This window comes from Histomonas meleagridis, assembly GCF_020186115.1.
Source record: "Histomonas meleagridis strain 2922-C6/04-10x chromosome Unknown contig_130, whole genome shotgun sequence".
Lineage (NCBI taxonomy): Eukaryota > Parabasalia > Tritrichomonadida > Dientamoebidae > Histomonas > Histomonas meleagridis.
Genome location: NW_027150765.1, coordinates 67,841 through 89,102, shown reverse-complemented (window position 1 = coordinate 89,102; position 21,262 = coordinate 67,841). Strand labels below are relative to the sequence as shown.

Sequence of the window (21,262 nt, the reverse complement as noted above, 5' to 3'; positions counted from 1 at the left end):
TCAAAAATTTAAAATAGTTCTATGTTTAATTAATGATTTTATTCTTCTTCTTTAGGTTCTTCCTTTTTCTCTGTATTTTCTGATTTAATTGCAGGTTTTTCTTCATTTTTACTACCAATAGCTTCAATACCACGTCTTAAAGACCATTCATTTTCAAATGCATCAATTTCATCTTCACCAACATTATGCCATGTTTCTTTAGTTGTTTTCTTACCTTCTTTATCTACAACTTCATCGACTTGAACCCAACGATTACCAATTCGTTTAATTTTAGAAATATATGTTTTATCACCATCATTAGTTTGTTCACGAATTTCTTCGAATTTTTCATTACCATTAAAGTATCTTTGTGATGAATAAGTTCTATAATAATTTTGTGGAATATAATTTTCATTCTTTTTAACAATCTTTTGTTGTGTTTCTTTTAATTCTTTCTTAAGTTCTTCTTCTTTAGACTTTTCTTCTTCTTTTTTAAGTTCTTCTTCTTTAGACTTTTCTTCTTTAGGTTTATCATATTCAATCATATTATTCTTCATCAAATGCATCAGCAAATAAAGAATTTAAACGATGTTCAAGATTATTAAAGTATCTATTCATCGCATTAAATAGATGATAAACTTATTGTTCTATGTTCGAATGGATCAGTAAAATAACTTCATGAAGCAGCTATATATGTTCAACTTTTATTCCAAAATTTCAATTTAATTATAAAGTTTATTGGTCCGAATTACTTTGATGTTTCTGATACTGATACACACGATAAAACTCGTTCGTGATAATACTATATATAAGTGATGGATTTTCATCAATGTTGTGCGCCAGAGAGCTTAACTCTGAGTTTGATAACATTTCATTGTCTGCTAGAATTTGCTCTTTAATAGCATTAGTCAAATGCTGTATTTCTTCATCTGTTGGATAGTTTCCTACAATTGTCCTCATCTCTAATAGTGTTTCATCATTTGGACACATTTGTAATGCTCGATAAAATGCAATTCTAGAGTCGTTGAGACTGTTGAGAGAATAAAGACAAAAGATAATCTTAGTATGTGTTATTGGATTTAATGGATTTATGGAGATTGCATGCTCATAATCAGAAATAGCTTGAATAAAACTTCCCTTTTTTAAGTTTGCAGCAGCTCTCCCTATGAGTAAATCATGTACATTTGGTGAAATTTCAATTGCTTCTGTGAAAAAATCAATTGCAGAATCAAAATCTCCATATCCAAGCGATTTGTTACCAAGTTCTTTTAAATGCTCGATGTTGTCATTATCTGATAAGTTAGGTGGAATTAAATCTATTAATTTTTGCTGAGTTGGAAATATACGATCAATTTCCCAAATATTTTTCAATTTCTCAATAACTTTAATCATATACTCTTTTTCAGTATCTTGTAAATCGAAGCTGTTAGTCATTAAATAGTCAATAATGAGCATTTTCCCTTTGTTTTGTATTGTTTCCATTTTTTTGCGATCAGTTAAAAAAGTGTCGGTGTCACTTTTTGAAAATAATTGATTTTTTATTCATTAGTTTAGCAGGGGAAATGTTGCTGTACAAGATCAACAACTTCTCTAATTCCACGTTCCTCTGCTCTTGCCTTTACTTCAACGGCATTTTGTGGTGAAAGCAATTTTGAAAGCGCATTCATTGCAAGAAAATCCAGTTCTTCTGGGTCTCGGAATTGATAATTCTTTCCAGCGCCAAATAGATCAACAAATCCAACAACATCAATAGGTTCTAATTTTCCTGTATAAAGATATCGAGCAAACATTTGAAGAGCGGTCTTGCCCATGTTTGGATCTCTGAATTGGAAGAGTGTTGGATTTCGTTCAAATTGCTGGCGGAAGAAACCAGATCGCGCAAATAACATAAAACGATGAACATTGACACGATCTTCAGAATCTCTTGGGAGAAGCGAAAAATCACAAGAAGTTTCGTCTTCTAAGAGACTTGTCATGTCTCGATGGAATGTTGATTCGAATGGAATTGAATCAACAATTTTGCAAGCTTTAAAGGCCGGTAAGTTTGTTCTTGCAACAGGGGTATTTGCATAAAGGTGTTCTAAGATAGCTTGAATTGTGTTTGGTGGTAATTGTTGTAACTTAGCTAATGCTTGAACTGGATCACGAGCATAAAAAGCCCAGCGATGGCGAATTAAAGGTTCGTAAACTTTTGCAGACCACCCACTTCTTGATCTGACTTCAATCATCTGAGAAGCCCATGGATAAGACATTGCGAGAAAACTGGTAAACGGTTTATCGTAGCGGTTTCAGTGAATTTAATTCTTCTTTGCAAGCACAGCAAAAGAAACCAAATCTTCTTCAAGTTTAATCAAAAAACATATGTTTATAATCACTACATGACTAAGAAAGGTAAAAGGTAAAGTAAAAAACGTTTAAATAAAATATTCATAAATAAACATTTCTTCTTTTTTTGTGTAATAATAAAAGATATTTTTATGGTTCAAAACTTCTTGATACGCTTTATATAAAAAAGAGGAATAAAACCAGAAAAACTTGTTTAGATAATTAAAAAAAATCTTTGACAACAATGTACATTCAAAGCTATTTCTCCTTCTAAAAATACCTAAGTTACAACAATGTTTGGGATGATGTTTTGCTATCGTAAAAAAAGTTTATTGATTTATTGATAGGGAGATGATTTTCTGAGAGCCATTACACATGCCTCAACGCTCTGTAAAGATACAAATGGCTTAAAAGCTAAGTTATTATTAACAGTTGTTGTCTGTGTATTTTGTGTATTTTCTTTTTCTGCCTGAGTACATAACATATTAGATGGTGAAGGGCAACCATCTGTATTTAGTGGGAAGAAGTCACCATTTGGAGATAATGTTGGAGAAACAAATTCTGGATTCCAATTGGTATCTCTTGGAGTAAAAGGATATAATTTCATTGGTGAATCAGGCATTCCACCAGGGTCCATAGGAAACCTAAATGGCGAGAAAGGGGAAGGCAAAGGATAATCTTTAACTGAATTACCCTCTTTGGAATTCATCCACCAACAAATTTCAAACCGGTTTAAACTTTTTGACTGGAGTAAGGAGTTCACAATCGTTAGGCCAGGGCACCCCAAAACACTGGTTTCATGAAACCGTTTGGAAGTCTTCATGAGCTTCGAATTCACAATCCAAATTCCATCTTATCAGCCTTTAAAGCGAAAGTACCCATTAAATTCCACGGTTCGAACAATACGCGAAGATATAAGGCATTTAATTAAAACAAATAATTTCCAACTTACTCAAAAAAACCAAGTTCTAAAGGACGCAACGCCATTAAAATCTTTACAAAATAGAATTCCAATATTAGTACAGTATAATCATGATATGTTTCATTATTCACTTCCATCTGGTGAAATATCATCTCTTCCTGTGCGTCCAAACACTAGTGTTAGCGAGACAAAAAGTCGAATATCTGCGCGGCTTCATTTACCAGTTGATCGTGTAATTTTAAATCGTAGGAATCAAACACTTCAAGATCCAATGCTCGTTCACTCCATTTCTTCTTCGCCCAGAGACCCAATTAATGTGCAAATCATTGCTGACAATCATGAAAAGACAAAGTATTTCATTATGATGCAAGGCGAAGCATATTGTATTTATCTTGATAACGATGCAACAGTCGAAACTGCTATAAAAGAGCTCTCGAAATGGGTAAACATTGGAACTAAGTCTATAAGATTACAATATGACGGAAGAATACTTCGATCAAATTTCGTGTTAAAGAATCTTTCCCTTTCGAAAGATGATTACATCATCGCGGAGACGGAAATGGAGGAAAAAGTTCAGATAATACCGGAGGTAAACAGAATAGCGCAGCTCGAGATTACACCCGTCGCATCAGAAAGTTCGTCTTCAAGTTCCGAAAGTGATAGCTCAAAGAAATCGAATGCGTCGCATAAGTCAGACAAATCGCAACAGTCAAGTTCAGATAAATCAAATAGTTCAGATCAATCAAATCATTCGAACAAATCGGATAAAAGGGATAAGTCAAATAGTTCAAATAGCTCAGACAAATCCGATAAGTTAAGGAGTTCAAATGGTTCAATCAAATCAGCTAAAGCGGACAAGTCAAATAGTGATTCAAATACTTCGGATAAATCAGATAAAATAAGCGATGTGAATAAGTCAAGCAGCTCAAGTCGTTCGAGTAAATCAGGGAAGTCAAAGGATTCAGATAAGTCACATAATTCAGATTCGAGTGACACAAGCAAGTCAAGTAAATCAAATGATTCCGACAAATAAAAGTCTTAAGGAATCAGGTGTCATTAAGCAATGATTTCGGACTTAGCGAATTAATAAATATTTATTCTTTGTTACCACATCAAGCCATAGCGCATTGAATTATTTCATTTTTGCGGTTTAAGTCAATATTGTGTGCACGCTATCGTCGCTGTGGACGTTATCGTTTTGAGCGATCTTTATCAAAAGTGGCATTGCAAGCATGCAAGATTCTTCCCAAATCGAAGAGGAAGACCCAGACTTTCTATTGAAAATCATTCTTATTGGTGACTCTGGAGTTGGGAAAACCAATTTATTATCACAATTTGTTAGACATCAATTTTCAGAAGAAAATAAAACTACAATTGGAGTTGAGTTCACGACCAAAACAATGAATATTAATGGAAAAGTAGTTAAAACTCAAATATGGGATACAGCAGGTCAAGAACGCTATCGTGCAATAACATCTGCTTATTACAAAGGAGCAAATGGTGCAATGATTCTATATGACATTACCTCCTCTGTATCATTTGATTCTGTTTCCAGGTGGTTAAATGAATTAAGAGACATAGCCGATCCAAAAATCATTTTAATGCTCATTGGAAATAAATCAGATTTGGAAGATTCACGCTCAGTCAGTAAAGAAGAAGGTATCAAATATGCCGAAAGCCAAAATCTTCTTTTTCTCGAAACGTCTGCCAAATCTACCGCAAATGTTGAAGAAGCATTTAACCAACTTATCACTACCATTGTTGAAATGTACACTAAGAACGGTCTAACTGGTAAAGAAGCACTCAGCCCGCCCGACCCAAAGCCTGGCGTTCCAGTGCAAACAAAAGAAGATAAAAAGTGCTGCTAAAGAATTAAATTTTTTTCTTTTTTATTTACAAAAATTTTATTCCATCCACTTACACTTTGCGATCTCTTCTTCTTTACTGTTCTTAGTGAATGTTCCCTTTTTATGCTTCATGAGACGGAGTCTGTCCATGTCAATATCAGATAAATTGATTGACTTTTCTTGCATTTGTCTGACTTCATCATATGAAAGTTCGACAAACCCATGTGACGCAAAGTTCCCTTGGCAATGGAACAAACCACCATCTATTGAGGTGATACCAAGAAGTCGACCAAAAATATATTTATCGACTTTGAAGATTGTATCTGTAATCCATCGCACACCTACAAGAAACCACATGCTTGGGTTACATTCAACAATGACAAGTGCATTGTAGAGTTTATGTGGAAATCGACAATTTGAATTATTCTTGCGTTGGAAAAATTTCGTGATTAATTCACCAAAGGTAATTTCAGAATTAGTCCAACAGTTAGTTGGAAGAAAATGTAATGTTTGCGGAAAAAATACCATTTTAGGATTTTCAATTGCTGCTTTGTATACTTCATTAGAAGAAGAATCGGATACATCAAGAATTGAAGGAAGTTGTTTGGGTTTACTTGCTTTTTGTTGAATAGATCGTTTCTTGTTGTGAATTGAAGGAAACGATTGCATTAGATATTGATTGTATTTCTGGAATTGATTTGGTTCAAAAATTATTATATTTTTCTGTTGTATATTACAAGGAAGTGAAGGTTTACATCCATTTGGGATTGTATTTGGTACTTCTTCAGCCATTTGATTTTTCATTTGGCGCCAATGCATTCAATTTTTGAATTATTTTCGGTTATTTGCACTGAAAACTTTTTTTTTGAGTACCAAATAAAAAGTAAATTTTGTTGTACCGAAAAACAGTAAAAAAGGATTGAATAAACTATTCAAAAAATGAAACTTAGAGTTTGTGTTTGACTATGTTTGTTTGTCAAAATGTCATCTGTCATCGGCAATTTTATGTGTTGAGTTCTAAAGCAAGAAAATTTTTTATGGTGAAATTTATTTCTATAAAAAAAACTATCAATTAAATTGATTCAATTTTCATCAAATTCTGGTTTTTTCTTTGGATTTGATTTATCCAATAGGAAATCTGGGATAATAACCCTGAATTTTTTGGACTCGTTTTTGGATAAAGATTTAAATGTAACGATATTAATATCTTGATTGACCACATTTGCAACAGCTCCATCGTTTCTATCTCCACAATAATTACATGAAGAGAAAATTGTTAAAAGTCTTTTTTGTTGTGATTCATTACCACTATTATGTACTAAAAAAGGATATTCAAACCCCCTTTCACAGACTTCATGTGATCTGATTAAATTTTGTAAATCATTATTATCAAGAAATTCAATCAAAGGCTCAAAACCGAATAAATAACCAACACCTCTTTCGCTTGGAGTATATTTTTTAACAGATCTGTCAGGATCACTCCATAAGATATCTGCTATTGGCCCACTATCTGGAATGTTTCTAGGTTTTTTTAATTCTTCTAAAACGCTGAGTTTTTTGATCTGTGGTGATATTCCTCCATGAAGGCAAATGATCTTGTTATTAATAATGGCAGCTATTGATAATTGTTGAAAGCACTCTAAAAATTTGTTATAACATTGCTTATTCAATTTACGAAAGCACTCAGCTTGGAATCCATAAATTGAACAAACTTGATGGCATTCATGATTTCCTCGAAGTAAGTATATGTTTTGTGGAAATTTTATTTTAAGAGAGAATAAAAGTAGTAGGACTTCAATAGAAGCATAGCCACGATCAACATAATCGCCTAAAAATAAATAATTTGACTTTGGCGGATAACCAAAATGATGGAAAATTCGAATCAAGTCATCAACGCTTCCATGGATATCACCACACACGACAAAATCTCCATTTAATTTGAGAAGAAATGGATCCTTTGATAATGTTGATTGAGCTGAATTGCAAAGATTTACAACTTCACCAACTGTTATTGACTTTTTATTAAAACGTGTTTTGTTCATTCGAAGTTTAAGGACACTTAAAATTATGGAATCAACTTCGTCCATTTTAAAAAATGGCGCCCACAAGAATTAAATACTTTACTCGCAACCGTTTAAAAAGAAATTTATGTTTCAAAAAAATTCTTCTCCACAGATAATTATCGAAATTCCAAGTTCACCAAACTCTGAAGGCAAAATACATTTTGAATTTTCTGAAAGCGAATCTTTTGTTTCAGAATCAGATTTTGTAATTGATTCATTCTCAGATGAATTACAAGAAAATATGTTAGAACAAATAGACGAAAGTGATTATTCTTTGATTTCAAATACATCACACACACAAACTCAAATAAATCCAAAGTTTCTTTCCCATGAAACCAAAAACATTGATGATGATGATGATCAAAAAGATCTGTCATCAGGAAGTTGTTCTCCTCCTCAGCTTAAAAAAGACAAGCTTCGCTTTTATCAATTTATTGAATCACAATGCGCTTTGGAGACACAGACTACTCAATCTGATGAGGATTACTATGAAGAGGAAGAAATGAATTCATCAGACCGCAATTTCCAAACGCAAGATACGCAAAGATATGATGATATTTCACTTTACAGGCTTGTAGATATATCGCAGCAGGAGTTTAAAAAAGAACGTGAGAAAAAACGAAACTTAATTTCATCGAGTTCTGATTTTGTATTGTCATCTTCATCTTATTAAAAATGTGTTTTTGAATACTTTTTGAAAATCTTTTTAAGAAATAAAATGAACAAAGTGTTTCAATAACATATTTCTTCAAATATAAACAAAAAAAAATAATATTATGTATATAAAAATGATGCTAAAAAATGAATTATTATTGAATCAATATTTCGGATTGCAAAAGTAAAATGAAAATTAAAATGTATAAGAACAAAGGGATCAAAAATTATTAAAAATTATATGATATTAAAAATTAATAAAAATTTAAAAAAAAATGCTAAAAAAAATATTAATACTAATCCGATTTTATTTATTTCTAAGTAGCAGAAATAAAAATTTTGTTTTATATTGCACCAAAGAACTCATCTTCTTTGAAATCTTCAGCGAATGGATCTTCTGAAATATTGGATATATTCATTGACAAGTTATTAGTTGAAAGGTTATAGTCATTATCCATATTTTCATCAACAGCACTTTCTTCGTTGTGTTCCTTTTTATTTCTAATTCTGATTAAAAGTATTACAAGTACAACAACAATTATAACTACTGCCACACAAACGCAAACAATAATTATAATTAGATTAGAATTACTTTGATCATTATTTGTTATATTTTCATTTTGCTTAACAATTGAATAAAATCCCGTATAATATGAAATATATGATGAATATGCAATAACTGTATAGTTATAATAAATAAACATTGTTTCAATATATGAATATGATGAACTAATTATTGAAAGAGTAATAGTGTTCGTGGTAACAGTTTTAGGTATAACTGTTTGTGTAATTAATTCTGAATAAATTAGTGTCTTAATAAATGTTAAACCAAATGGTTTCGAAGAAGTAAATGTATTTGAGTTAGTAAATACATTTGATTTTGTAAATACATTTGATTTTGTATATGTATTTGAACTCGAAAATGTATTTGATTTTGTAAATGTGTTTGATTTAGTAAATGTATTTGAAAATGTGTTTGAATTTGTAAATGAATTTGAATTTGTGAACGTATGCGTTGGCCAAGGATATTGAGCACATCCTTCAATTGATGAACCTTTAGATACATCAAATTTACCAAACGTTGTTTCTTCATATAAATCAGATGTCATTACATATCCTATTTGTACATTTTCGAATGCATTTGAATTTATGGATTTCGGTGATGTATATCCTGTGTAATAAACACATTTAAGATTATTACAGTTTTGAAATGCATAACTTCCAATTGATTCAACACTTTCGCCAATGATTATTGTTTCTAAACCTTCGCAGTTTTGAAATGCATAATTACCAATTGATGTTACTAGATTGGGAATTGTAATATTTGTTATTAAAGTGCATCCTTGAAATGAAGATGTTCCAATTGTATTTACATTATTTCCAATTTGAACTGCTTCTAATTTTTCACATTGCTGAAATGCATTATTTCCAATCGTTATAACATTTTCTCCTATGACAACTGTTTTTAAATCTACGCATTTGTAAAATGCATTATTTCCAATTGATGTTACTAAATTTGGAATAATTAAAGTCAATAAAGGGCATTGATAAAATGCATATGGACCAATTGTTTCCAAATTTTCATCAAGAGAAATGTTTTTTAATAAAATACATGAGCGAAATGCAGAAGTTCCAATAGATATCACATTATTTCCAATATTAACGATTTTAAGTTCAGAACATGAATAAAAAGCATAATTTCCAATTGAAGTAACTAAATTTGGAATTATGATGCTTGTTATTATAGTTTTAGAAAATGCATAATTTCCAATTGTTGTTGTTGATATTGGAATTGTAATGTTTGATAAAGATTTGCAATTACTAAATGCATAATTTTCAAATGTTGTTATATTTTTACCAAATGAAACATTATATAAACTATTACAATAACGAAATGCACTATTACTAACTGTTGAAACTCCATTACCAACAATTGCTTTTTCAAGATTTATACATTGATAAAATACCGAACTTCCAATTGTTAAAACCGAATCAGGAATTGTAACATTCATTAAATTAGAACACGAATAAAATGAATTTGCTCCAATTGTTGTTACTGAATTTGGAATATTAATATACAATAAGGAAGAACATGATCGAAATGCATTATTTTGAATTTCTTTCAAATTTGATTCAATTGTTACTGTTTCTAATTTCTCACATAGTTGAAAAGCAGATGGACCAATTGTTATAACACTTTCACCTATATTAACTTTTGCTAAATTGGAACAAGAATAAAATGAATATGTTTCGATTAAAGAAACTAAATTTGGAATTGTTATTTGTAATAACAAAGAACATTCAGAGAATGCATAACTTCCAATTGAAGTAATTGATTCTGGAATATTAATATTCGCTAAAGATGTACAAAAATAAAATGCATAAGTTCCAATTGTTTTTACATTTGTTCCGATTATTACTGTTTCTAAATCAGAACAATTATAAAACTCATAATCTCCAATTGAAGTAATCTGATTTGGGATTTCAATGTTTAATAATGATGAACATTCATAAAACACATAATTACCGATAGAATTTATTGTAACAGGAATTATTATATTTTCTAAAAATATACATTGATAAAACGCATAATCATTAATTGTCATAATTGCGTTTGAAATTTGAAATGATTGCTGTGTAACTCCTGCTGGATAACAAATGAGTGTGGTCTTATTTTTGTTATAAAGAATTCCATTATCATCATTTGTATAATCAGAGTTTTCAGTTGATACATCAATAAATTCAAGTGACTTACATCCCATAAATGGGTGTGTTCCAATTGTATTAACTGAGGCTGGAATTTGAATCGTTTTTAATGAAATACAGAGACTAAATGCAAAATTATTAATTTTTTGAACTTTTGCACCAAGTGTAACTTTTCCTATATTTGTACAATTACTAAATGCATATGTTCCAATACTAGTAACTTTATCTGGGATTACAATTGATCCTATTAAAATACATGAATAAAATGCATAATTTCCAATTGTTTTTACTTTTTCACCAAATGTAAATGATTCTATTTTATAGCATTGATAAAATGCATAATTACCAACTGATGTTAATGGATCTGGAAGAGAAACTTTTCCTAATGAAGAACATTGATAAAATGAATAAGAATCGATCTTTGTAACTGTATTTGGTACTTGAAAACTTGCATAAGAATTTCCAGCAGGAAAACAAATAAGTGTTGTAGCAGCCTTATTATAAAGAATACCACCACTTGAAGAATATTTTTCATTTTCATTTGATACTTGAATTGTCTGCAAACTTATACATCCCATAAATACAGCTGTTCCAATCGAAGTTACTGATTTTGGAATTGTGATGCTTTTTAATGAAGAACATGAAATAAATGCGTAATTCTTAATTGATGATATATTTTCTCCAAGTAAAACTGTTTCTAGACTTGTACATGAATGAAATGTATAAAGATTAATTTCATTAACTAAGTCTGGGATTGTAATACTTAATAATGATGAACATCCACGGAATGCATAATTTCCTATCGATGAAACTAAATCTGGAATTATTATTTCAGTTAAAGATATACACAAATAAAACGAATAAACTCCAATTGAAGTTAAATTTTCCCCGAAATTAATTTCGTTTAATTTACTACATTGTCGAAATGCATAATCGCCAATTGATTTAACATTATCTCCAATAGTTATGTTTTCTAGAGAAGTACAATATCCAAAAGAATATTCACCAATTGAATAAACTGAGTTCCCGATTTCTACAGAGATCAAAGTTGTCCATCTCACAAAGGCATTATCTTCAATATCATCAATACCATTAATATTAACTTGTAATGCTGTGTTATATGTGTTTCTCTTATTAAATTCACTAGAATTGGTTATGGTAAGCGTTTGAGTTTCTGAATTATATATTTCAAATGAATGCACAAAAAATAGAATCATAAATAAAAAGGCCATATTTTTTTGGTTATTGACTTCTTTGAAGATATTTCGAACACTTTTTATTGTTTTGGAGATCAAGAAATAACAAATACAGATAAATAAAAAAAATGTTAAAATGATTTTGACTAAAAAAATATCAGAGAAAATTTGTGATGAACCAAAATAAAAGCTTAGAAAGCTCATTAAATTTAAAGAATATTTTGAATTAGATGGTTGTACACCCGTAAGAAACCAAATATTATAAATAATGTGTGGCAGATTCTTAATTCCTTGAGAGAACAATTTCTCAGAATGTGACATTTGTGAGTAAAATTTGCTTACCTTAGAGTCAGAATAATTTAATTGAATTTCAAACCTGTTCCTAGTGGCAAATGTCTTGTGCCAATCATATAATCCATAGAGCAAAAAAAATCCGGGAATTAATTTCATTAAGGGGGAAGTCTGCATGAGACTTAGTTTGAAATCAGGATAATTGGCTTGCCACATAGTCAAATTATTGAATAGAACCGGTATGAATAATATATCAAAAAGTTCGACCGATATTCAATTATTTCTGATCAACCCAAGAAATTGTGAGATATCTAAAAAGTACGGGCTTTGGCCAAACCTGTAAACTCAAGGGTGTAAAGTAGTGAAAATAATACGATACTTTGACAAATTGATACCACTTTTTGAAAAGTGTTGTTCACGATTTTTTTTTTACTATTGTGTTCCCCTGGTGATTTTTCTTTTAACTTTTTAGGTGGATCTTCAGTAGGAACACTTTTACTTTCTTCTAATTGTTTTTCTCTCTCTTCTGCAGTCGTCTTTTCTTCTGTTAATTTTTCTTTATCTTTTTGTCGTCCTAATTTAAAACAAACATTTATCTCTCAATCTATCTGAATTAAAACAAAATAAGTTAATTATGCTTTTCATGTGTGCCTTCATTGCATTGGTTATCTTTGGAAAATTCGTAATAACTGATATAAGAAAAAGAATAATATATTTCATGTTGTTTGATATGTTTTTTAAATAAACAAATGAATAAAAACATTTATGTTTATTATAACATTTTATTTTCTATTTCTATTGCAGCATTTAAAACATCAGTTTTTTCCAATGTTACTCCTTTTTTCAGAACATATTTTTCCATTTCTTCTAAATTTAATGATTCTATTATTTCAAATATATTTTCTTTATTTTCTATTATTTGTTCTTCTTTAAATTTTTTAATTAAAATATTAAACAAAACATAAAACAAGAAAAATTTTTCTTTAACTAAATTTATATTTCCGAACAATTTCTTTATACAAATAATAATATTATTCTCTTTCATTTTTATTTCGTCAACAAATTTCTTCCCATTTATTAAATTCATCTCATTAAAAAACGTAATTTCGAAGTTATTATCATTATTCAAAATCACATTTAATATTTCAGCACAAAAATTTTTTAATTTAAAATTATTTTTCACTTGAATCATAGCGAAATATTTTAAATCAGGAAAAACATTTTTCTTTAAATCTTTCAGATTATTTTTATCATTCCAAAAAATTGTTTTAATCAATTCTAACATACTTTTTTGGATAATTGGATTTCGGCCAATCGATTTAATCACATTAATAACTGATTGATAAATAACATTAAAATATGAATTTATATTTTCATTAGATTTCAATATTATCATCAAAGAAGTATGTGATTTAAGAATAAAAGAAGGAATTTTATTATTAAATACATTTAATGAATTAATAGATAAACATTTTGTTAATTTATTTGAATATAAAAATATATTAGCCGATGGTTTCAAATAAACCATTGAATTCCCGAAAATTGAATGAAAATTATTTAAATATAAAATTAATTCATCAAAAATCAAATCATTTATATCAAAGAAAGGGAAATAATATATTAAATTAGCTATTTCTTGATGAATACTAATGTATTGACAAGTAGAAAGGAAATCGATATTCGAAATTATATTATTTATAATTTTTGTGATGTTTTTTTTGTTATTTTTTGTAATAATTTCATTAAAAACTATTTGAAGAATTCTTAAGAAGTATAAAAGTTGTTTTATCGATGAAACAGAAGTAATTCTTTTAATTTTTTTGTTTATAAATGTTAACATTATATCAATTGAGATTTCGAATTTGTTCATGAAATATATTAATGAAAGTGATTGTTTTGACTTAAAATTATAATTCTTAATGAGATCATTTAAGTATTGAAGTGGATTCAACTGTATATATGCATCCGAAATTGTAATTTTTGAGTCAATCGAAATATTTTTATTGTTAATTAAAAAATTTGGAATTTCAATTTTATTTTTATTTATATATTTAGATAAATATAATAATGTTTTTGTTGTTAAATTATTATTATTCTGATAAATCATTTCTAAAACATTTTTATTTAGTTTAATATCATTATTTAATATATATTTAAATGAATTTTCTAAATTATAAAAGTTTAAATCAAATAAGTGTTGAATTAATTTGTTACATATTTCATCATCAATTTTAAGATTTGCGAATTTAAAAAAATTATTTATTAAAATTATATTTTTTGGAATATTTTGTTTGTTATATATGAATGGAATTATTGAAGAAATTTTTGGTATTTCATCGTTTATCATATTATTATTAATAATAATTTTCTCATTATAAAAATATTTAAATATAATTTGTTTATGTTGTTTATTTATTTCATTAATTATTTCTTTAGTAAATAAATTAATATGTTTTGAGATAAATATAAAATGTTCAGTTGAAAGTGGTAAATCACATATTATTGTATCAATTAAATTTATGTTTTCTTCAAGAAATTGTTTAAACTCAGAATCAAATAATGGATAATATTGAAATGGTATATCTTTAATCCATTCAACAAAATTATTAATTGATGAATCTTCCTTTAAAAAATAGAATAAATTTTTATTAGGTTGATCTAAATTATGTATAGATTTTTCACATATGTTTGAATTTTTAGATTTAGTTAAAAACTGATTAAAAATATATAATTGGCGACCGTTATGGATCATATTTGAATTTATAAAGTTTTCAATTAATTCAATAATTGAATCATTCTCAAAATCACTAACAAAATTTTGATAATACTTTACGCAAAAACTGACAACGTTTAAATTATTTGAAGATAAAATTATATCTTTTAAAAGTACTAAAAAATAATCAGCTTGAATTTGATTTAATGAATTACTTTTAGTAATTAACTTTAATGACTCAATTGGGAATATTTGAATTAGTTGTAAAGATAACATTGTTAGGTTTTCTTTATAATTTTCATTTCGTATTATATATCTTAAACATTGTTTAATAGTTTTTAACAAATATAAATTTTCATCAAAATTTCTTAATAAAATATCAGTTTCGATAAGTATTGTTATTAATGGTAAAGGTTCTGAATTAATTTTAGAATTAATATTTAAACTTTTACCAGTAAATGACTTATAAATATTATTAATTAAATCAAAACAAATTTCAATAATTTCATTCGATAAATATTTCGATGAAATTTTATTTAAATATTTTATTCCCTCGAAAATTCCTTTTATTGAACTGGAATTAATTAATATCGACTCAACTATAATTGATTCCAAGCATTCAAATATTTCAGGATTTAAAGATTTAGAAACGAAATTAATTAATTGAAAAACTTTATACATATTAAAATCATCGAAAAAATTTACTTTTGTTATTATTAAATGTGTTAAATATGGAACAGAATCATATCGAATTATTTTCGATATTGTTTTTAACGCAATTAAACTTAATGGGGTTTGTTTAGAAAAACAATGATTAAAAATTATGTTTATAACTTTCTTTTCATAGTTTTTAATTAATAATTCACCAATTTCGATATCGAAAACTTGAATAAATTTAAGTAATTCGATGTTCATTACCCAATTTGAACTTTTTTCATTTAAAAACGTTTTAATAATTTTCGACAAATAATTATAAATTTTTTCATTTGTTAATAAATTTTTGGTAATTATTAATGATAAATTCGAAAAAATTTCAATAATTTTTGTTTTGATTTCAATTTCGACTCCTTGATTTAAAAGAGAAATAAAAATATTTAAAACTTGCTCAAATTTTGTTTCATTATTATAATCACGAAGAATTAAATGTGACAAACCTAAAATTTTTGTTGTTTTGATATTTAATGAATCATTTTCATTTAATATTAATTCACTTATATCATCACATATTTGTAATGCATAAACTTGAAAATGTTTTGGAAGTTCTTTCGAAAGTGAATTTTTAATTATTGACATTTTTTCGGGAAGTAATTCTTTGTTTGTTATGAATAAAATTGATGAAATTGTTCGAATCGATTGTTCAAATTCAGTTAAAGTTGAATTTGGATTAGAAATAATTGAAATAGAATACGTAAAAAGTTTTTCAAGTGTTTCAGAATTAATATAATTCGCTGTAGTTTGCTTTTTAAGCAGAATCGGTGTAATCATTAATAAGATTTGTGTTAATGAATTATCGTTTATATATTTTATTAAATTTGGAATTAAAATTTTCGGATTATGTTTTAAAAGTTCAATAATGGAATTAATAAGTGAAATTGTTGGCTTTTGGCTAAAGGAATCTATTAAAGTTTTGATAATTTGAAATAAAAAAGTTGTATCTGTTGTTTGTAAGACATGAAATAATTTTGGTAAATATTTAAGGAAATCAGTAAAATCAATCAAAAAATCTTTGGATGTTGGAAAGTATGAAAAGAAAGACGAGCTATCCGAAATTGAAACATATTTGGAAAGATGACAAAAACATGCTATTATTGTTAAAGTTAAATGTGGTGATTGAATATGTATTTGATGGAGGGAATGAAGAAAAGAAATAACAATGGTTCTGGAAATAAATGGCATTAAAACGAATAATAAAGCACCAATGGTATTAGTTGTTGATATTCGAATACTAGGATCCTCGTCTGTGGATAAAGTGAGTAGTACAATCCAAACATCTGTTAAATATTGAATGTAATCTTTTCCAAGAAATTGATTAAACCATTGAAGATTAATACTATGTCGAAAACAAATAATACTTTGATTAAGAACCGGAATTGGTATATTTTTCTTTTGTACATATTCAAACATTATTTTGAAATTTGCATCGATTTTTGATACTTCCATTCTTTCGTGTTAAAAAACGTTAAAATCTTTACGAACAAAAGTGTAAAAGCACTTTTTAGGAAAATTCGCCGTTCAAGCTTGAACGATTGTTTCTCAGTTGAAGAAATTTGATATTTACTGAATTTTTGTCGTCTGATAAACAATTCAAAAAAAGCTATCGATCATTTTTTGATGAATCACAACAAAACTTTTAGAAAAACGAAATCAATCTTTTATGTATTAGGAGGGTTTTAAGGAGTTTGAGCATTTTTTCTAATGTTGTTAAATTATTTTGAAACATATTATGCTTAGTGAAACTTGATTTCATGTTTTACTGCAAATGAAGTCTCCCTTAATTATTAAAACATATTCTAAATAATTAAAACATATTTTAAATTATTTAAAAAAATTCCAAATTATTAAAATGAATACTTTTTCTGTTTTAGTTATAACTAAATTTTGAAACAAGCCTCATCACATTAGAAATACTTATAAACACATTATTAATAAAATTACCTAATTATTAATAAATAATTTCTTTGTTTCTGCAGATATAAAAATGAATAGCTTTTTCTTGTTTGGATATCTAATTCGTTTCAATGCCATTATATATGGTTTACAAAGACGTTCCAATGTTCTTATTAAAATTGCAATATATATAGAGGGGTAAAAAGTAATAATGAGCCCACCCCTATTCTGATGAATATAATATAAAAATTGTTTTTGCTTATTGTAATGGATATTACTCCATTTCGTGTTCAATAATTCATATACATCTTTTTTCCCATTCCCTATATACCACTTAATTTTCCTCAAAATAGATCCCATTCCATATGTCAATTAATTTATCGACAATCATTTCAGAATCCGTTATTTCCACATCCTTTAAGAGTTTTTTAGATCTTCCAATAAACCAGAAATCACAAGAACACATGTCTGGACTATATGGTTGGTGTGGATTTCAATTAGTTCTTTATCGGCCAGAAATTGAGTTACTTTTGATACAATGTGAGATTTTGCATTGTCCAGATTAATTCTACAATTCAGACAATTTTTTTTACAGAAATCTCCTATTTGCATTGGATATCATGTTATTTATATTATCAATAAAATAATCTTGAGTGAACCTTCTTCCTTTTGGCAGGTCTTCAATAGCAATCAAATTAGTACCTGTGATCAAAGTTTCCTTCGATGGAATTGTCTGATGAATTCTTAAATCTACTTTTTCTCGGAATTGTGCAAACATTAAACTTGATTTAACTATATATACCACGATTCATCTTTTTTTTATATATGTTCATAATTATTTTGTGCATCATAACTAAGTTCTTCGAGAATGGGATCCCATTTGCACTTTCGACTCAACACTTTTTGTCAACATTTGACAATTAATACGGCATTCACTTCTCTGAATATTTTCTAATCTGCAGATCCCTTTGTAGAATTTCTTTCACAATGTGATGTGAGATGTCGAAGTACTGTGCTATTTTTTGGCATAAATAATATGGAAACTTTTGAAGGTAATTTAAAATTAATAAAAAAGATTTGAAGGGGGTCTTCCGCACGTTCCTTGTCCATACACGAAAAATTACAATTTTTGAACCTTTGAAGCCTTTCTCTTCAAAGATAGAGCAATATTTGATGATAATTCGCTGTTCCCACTTTTCGGAGGGATTCATGAAATGTAACATTTTAACGTTTTCTTGACTATCGACATATTTAAACAAAAAAATCTCATTATATAGCAAATATATTCAAATGTCATAATAAACAAAAATTTTATACACTTTCTAATCTTATAAAAAATATATGTTTTATTTATATAATTTTATTATTTAGAGTTAGGGTGGGGGCTCATTACTTTTTGCCCCCCCTGTATATATATATATTTATAGAGAGAGAGAGAGATTGTTTAAATTGGTCTCTTTGGATGAATATTCAATTAATACCCATGGAAAGATTTGATATTACATTGTGAATTAAAACTTCGATTACTAAATTGGTTTGATGTTGTTGAACGGGGTTTGAAATTTTCTCTTTTTTCCATAAAATGATTTGATTTAAAAAATTAAAAATTTTTTTCCAATATTTTCAAATAAAATATAAAAATAAAGTTATAAAACTTATCAAAAAGAAAAAAATTTAATGTATTAGTTTAATGTAGACAAATATAACATTTTTTTTGAAACCAAAAGAATGTATTGGGGAATAAAAATTTAATGATATTATATAAAATATTTGGAACATATGTATGGGAAAGTAAGTAAACATTTTTTTTTACTTTTTCTTAAATTTTTCATAATTAGTCAGTAATTTAACAATTTCATTGTAACCTCTTTCTGATGCAATCATTAATGCTGTTTTAAATAAATTGAATATACTTCAAATATTATTTCGAAAAATTAAACAATCAATACAAACATCAAATATTTTATATTCATAGATTTGATATTGATATCAGTTCCATCATGTTCAAGAAGAAGTTTCACCATTTCAACTTTATTAGATCGAGTAGCCTTTATAAGAGCAGTCCAAAATAAAATAAAAAAACACCAAATATATTTTTAGAATAGCAATAAATTGAGAAATTAAACTTTGAATAAAATTAATAAATTTCTTTTGCATTAACATCAATTTTTTTATGTTTAAGAAGTAATTTCATAATTTCAATTCGATTGTGATTGATTGCAATCATAAGAGCTGTTTCAAGTAATTAAAATTATTTCCTTATATCTTATATAAATATAGCAAAACATTTAAAAAAAACATGAATTAAAAACATTAAATATTTTTAACATTAACATCAATTCCGTCTTGTTCAAGAAGTAATTCAACAATATCATTTCTACCTTTTTCAGAAGCTATCATAAGTGCTGTAGAAAATTATTTGATAAAATTCCAATTAATTTTTTTGAATATCGAATTAATAAAATAAATCCAAGAAGTAACAAATGTACATCTTTAGCATTAATATCGATTCCTTTTTGCTCAAGAAGTAATTTAACCATTCTATAATGTCCATTATCAGATGCAAACATTAATGCAGTCCAAAATATTTTACATAAATTTGAAAAAATTTTATGGAACATCAAAATACATATATTAACTTTAAATAATCAAATTAAATTTCATTAAGAACAAATAAAATTCTTTAGCATTTAATTCAATTCCTTTTTTTTCAAGAAGTAATTGTGCAATTACTATATTATCATGTTCCGATGCAAACATAAGTGGAGTTTTATATATTAAAAATAATTTCCAAATTTTATTAAAAAATTTTAAACAAAACAAATTTACATTTCTTACATTTATGTCAGTTCTTTTTTGGCTAAGAACATAATTAAAAAGTCTAACATTAACAAGTTTATTTGAAAACAAAAATAATTTAGAAATATTATCAAAAGGTTCAACAACTTCATTTTCACATAAATATTTAAAGATATCATTTCTATGAAACTCAATTGCTGCTTCTAAAGAACCTTCGAATGAAGAATGATTTTGTTCACACAAATGAATTATTTCAAGATTTCCACTCACAACAGCATATTTTCCACAGTTTTTTATATTAGAACCATTCATAAGTAAATATTTAAAACATTTAATTGATCCAAAAAATGCTGCATAATCAATTAATGTAACATTTTCATGATTAATAAAGTCACATCTTTCATAAAGCGATGGCTCAATAGTTTGATTAAAATCAAATTTTGTTTGTGATGATATTTCTTGAAGTTTTTCGATTTCATCATTTCGAATTATTTTCGATATTTCATTCGTATTAACTCCTTCTTCAATTAATTTCTTATGAAGTTCCCAATTGTTTTTTCTGAGTTCTTCAATATTTTTAAAGAAATATCCACTAAATGCTCTATATTTTAATCGATCTATGTCTTCTTCTAACATGTGATGAGCAAAAAATATTTTCATTTTATTTGTAACCAAATTTGGTGATATAAATTTATAATCAATCAACTTCTCGAGAAGAAAAAAAGACTCTTGTGAATCTAAAGAAAGTAGAAACTGTGAAAATGCATTTATTATTTCATGATTATTTTCATTTATAATTTTAATCAAAGAAAAATATGGTTTAAAATCATTCATTTGTGAAACAAAAGATGAATAAATTATTTGACTAATAATATCATAAGGTGAACAAGGAAAATTAAACTCAAATAATTTGAATATTTTGTTAGCTGATTCATTTATTTGATCTTCTTTTAAATCGAAAATTATTTGTTCAAGAATTTCTAATATTCGCCCAAAAGGAGGTAGGGATTGTTGAGTATAAGGGACATTAACTTCATTTTCTTTACTTTGGTTTTCTTCCATAAAAATGATTTGGTAAAAAAATTGAAAAAATATTATCTTTCAATTTATATAAGCTCAAAATGACATTTTATTTTCATCATTCATTTCTCAAGTCTGTT

The 21,262-nt window shown here is 27.1% G+C and overlaps 7 protein-coding genes across 7 annotated transcripts; 2 read left to right on the top strand and 5 right to left on the bottom strand.

Moving 5' to 3' along the window:
- Positions 1-38: 38 nt before the first annotated feature.
- Positions 39-545, bottom strand: GO595_001326 (cysteine protease; the record flags this gene model as incomplete). Its single annotated transcript, XM_067914112.1, has 1 exon — positions 39-545. The coding sequence occupies one exon, from the start codon at positions 543-545 to the stop codon at positions 39-41; it is 507 nt and encodes a 168-aa protein (XP_067778523.1).
- Positions 546-714: 169 nt separating this feature from the next.
- Positions 715-1,461, bottom strand: GO595_001325 (small glutamine-rich tetratricopeptide repeat-containing protein alpha; the record flags this gene model as incomplete). Its single annotated transcript, XM_067914111.1, has 1 exon — positions 715-1,461. One exon carries the CDS (start codon positions 1,459-1,461, stop codon positions 715-717), a length of 747 nt encoding a protein of 248 aa, XP_067778522.1.
- Positions 1,462-1,529: 68 nt separating this feature from the next.
- GO595_001324 (BTB/POZ domain containing protein) lies at positions 1,530-2,231 on the bottom strand (the record flags this gene model as incomplete). Its single annotated transcript, XM_067914110.1, has 1 exon — positions 1,530-2,231. The coding sequence occupies one exon, from the start codon at positions 2,229-2,231 to the stop codon at positions 1,530-1,532; it is 702 nt and encodes a 233-aa protein (XP_067778521.1).
- A 410-nt stretch (positions 2,232-2,641) lies between these two features.
- On the bottom strand, positions 2,642-3,013 carry GO595_001323 (uncharacterized protein; the record flags this gene model as incomplete). The annotated part of the gene is made up of 1 exon (XM_067914109.1): positions 2,642-3,013. One exon carries the CDS (start codon positions 3,011-3,013, stop codon positions 2,642-2,644), a length of 372 nt encoding a protein of 123 aa, XP_067778520.1.
- A 112-nt stretch (positions 3,014-3,125) lies between these two features.
- GO595_001322 (uncharacterized protein) lies at positions 3,126-4,259 on the top strand (the record flags this gene model as incomplete). The annotated part of the gene is made up of 1 exon (XM_067914108.1): positions 3,126-4,259. One exon carries the CDS (start codon positions 3,126-3,128, stop codon positions 4,257-4,259), a length of 1,134 nt encoding a protein of 377 aa, XP_067778519.1.
- Positions 4,260-4,458: 199 nt separating this feature from the next.
- Positions 4,459-5,094, top strand: GO595_001321 (ras-related protein RIC2-like; the record flags this gene model as incomplete). The annotated part of the gene is made up of 1 exon (XM_067914107.1): positions 4,459-5,094. The coding sequence occupies one exon, from the start codon at positions 4,459-4,461 to the stop codon at positions 5,092-5,094; it is 636 nt and encodes a 211-aa protein (XP_067778518.1).
- Positions 5,095-5,130: 36 nt separating this feature from the next.
- GO595_001320 (uncharacterized protein) lies at positions 5,131-5,742 on the bottom strand (the record flags this gene model as incomplete). The annotated part of the gene is made up of 1 exon (XM_067914106.1): positions 5,131-5,742. The coding sequence occupies one exon, from the start codon at positions 5,740-5,742 to the stop codon at positions 5,131-5,133; it is 612 nt and encodes a 203-aa protein (XP_067778517.1).
- Positions 5,743-21,262: the final 15,520 nt, after the last annotated feature.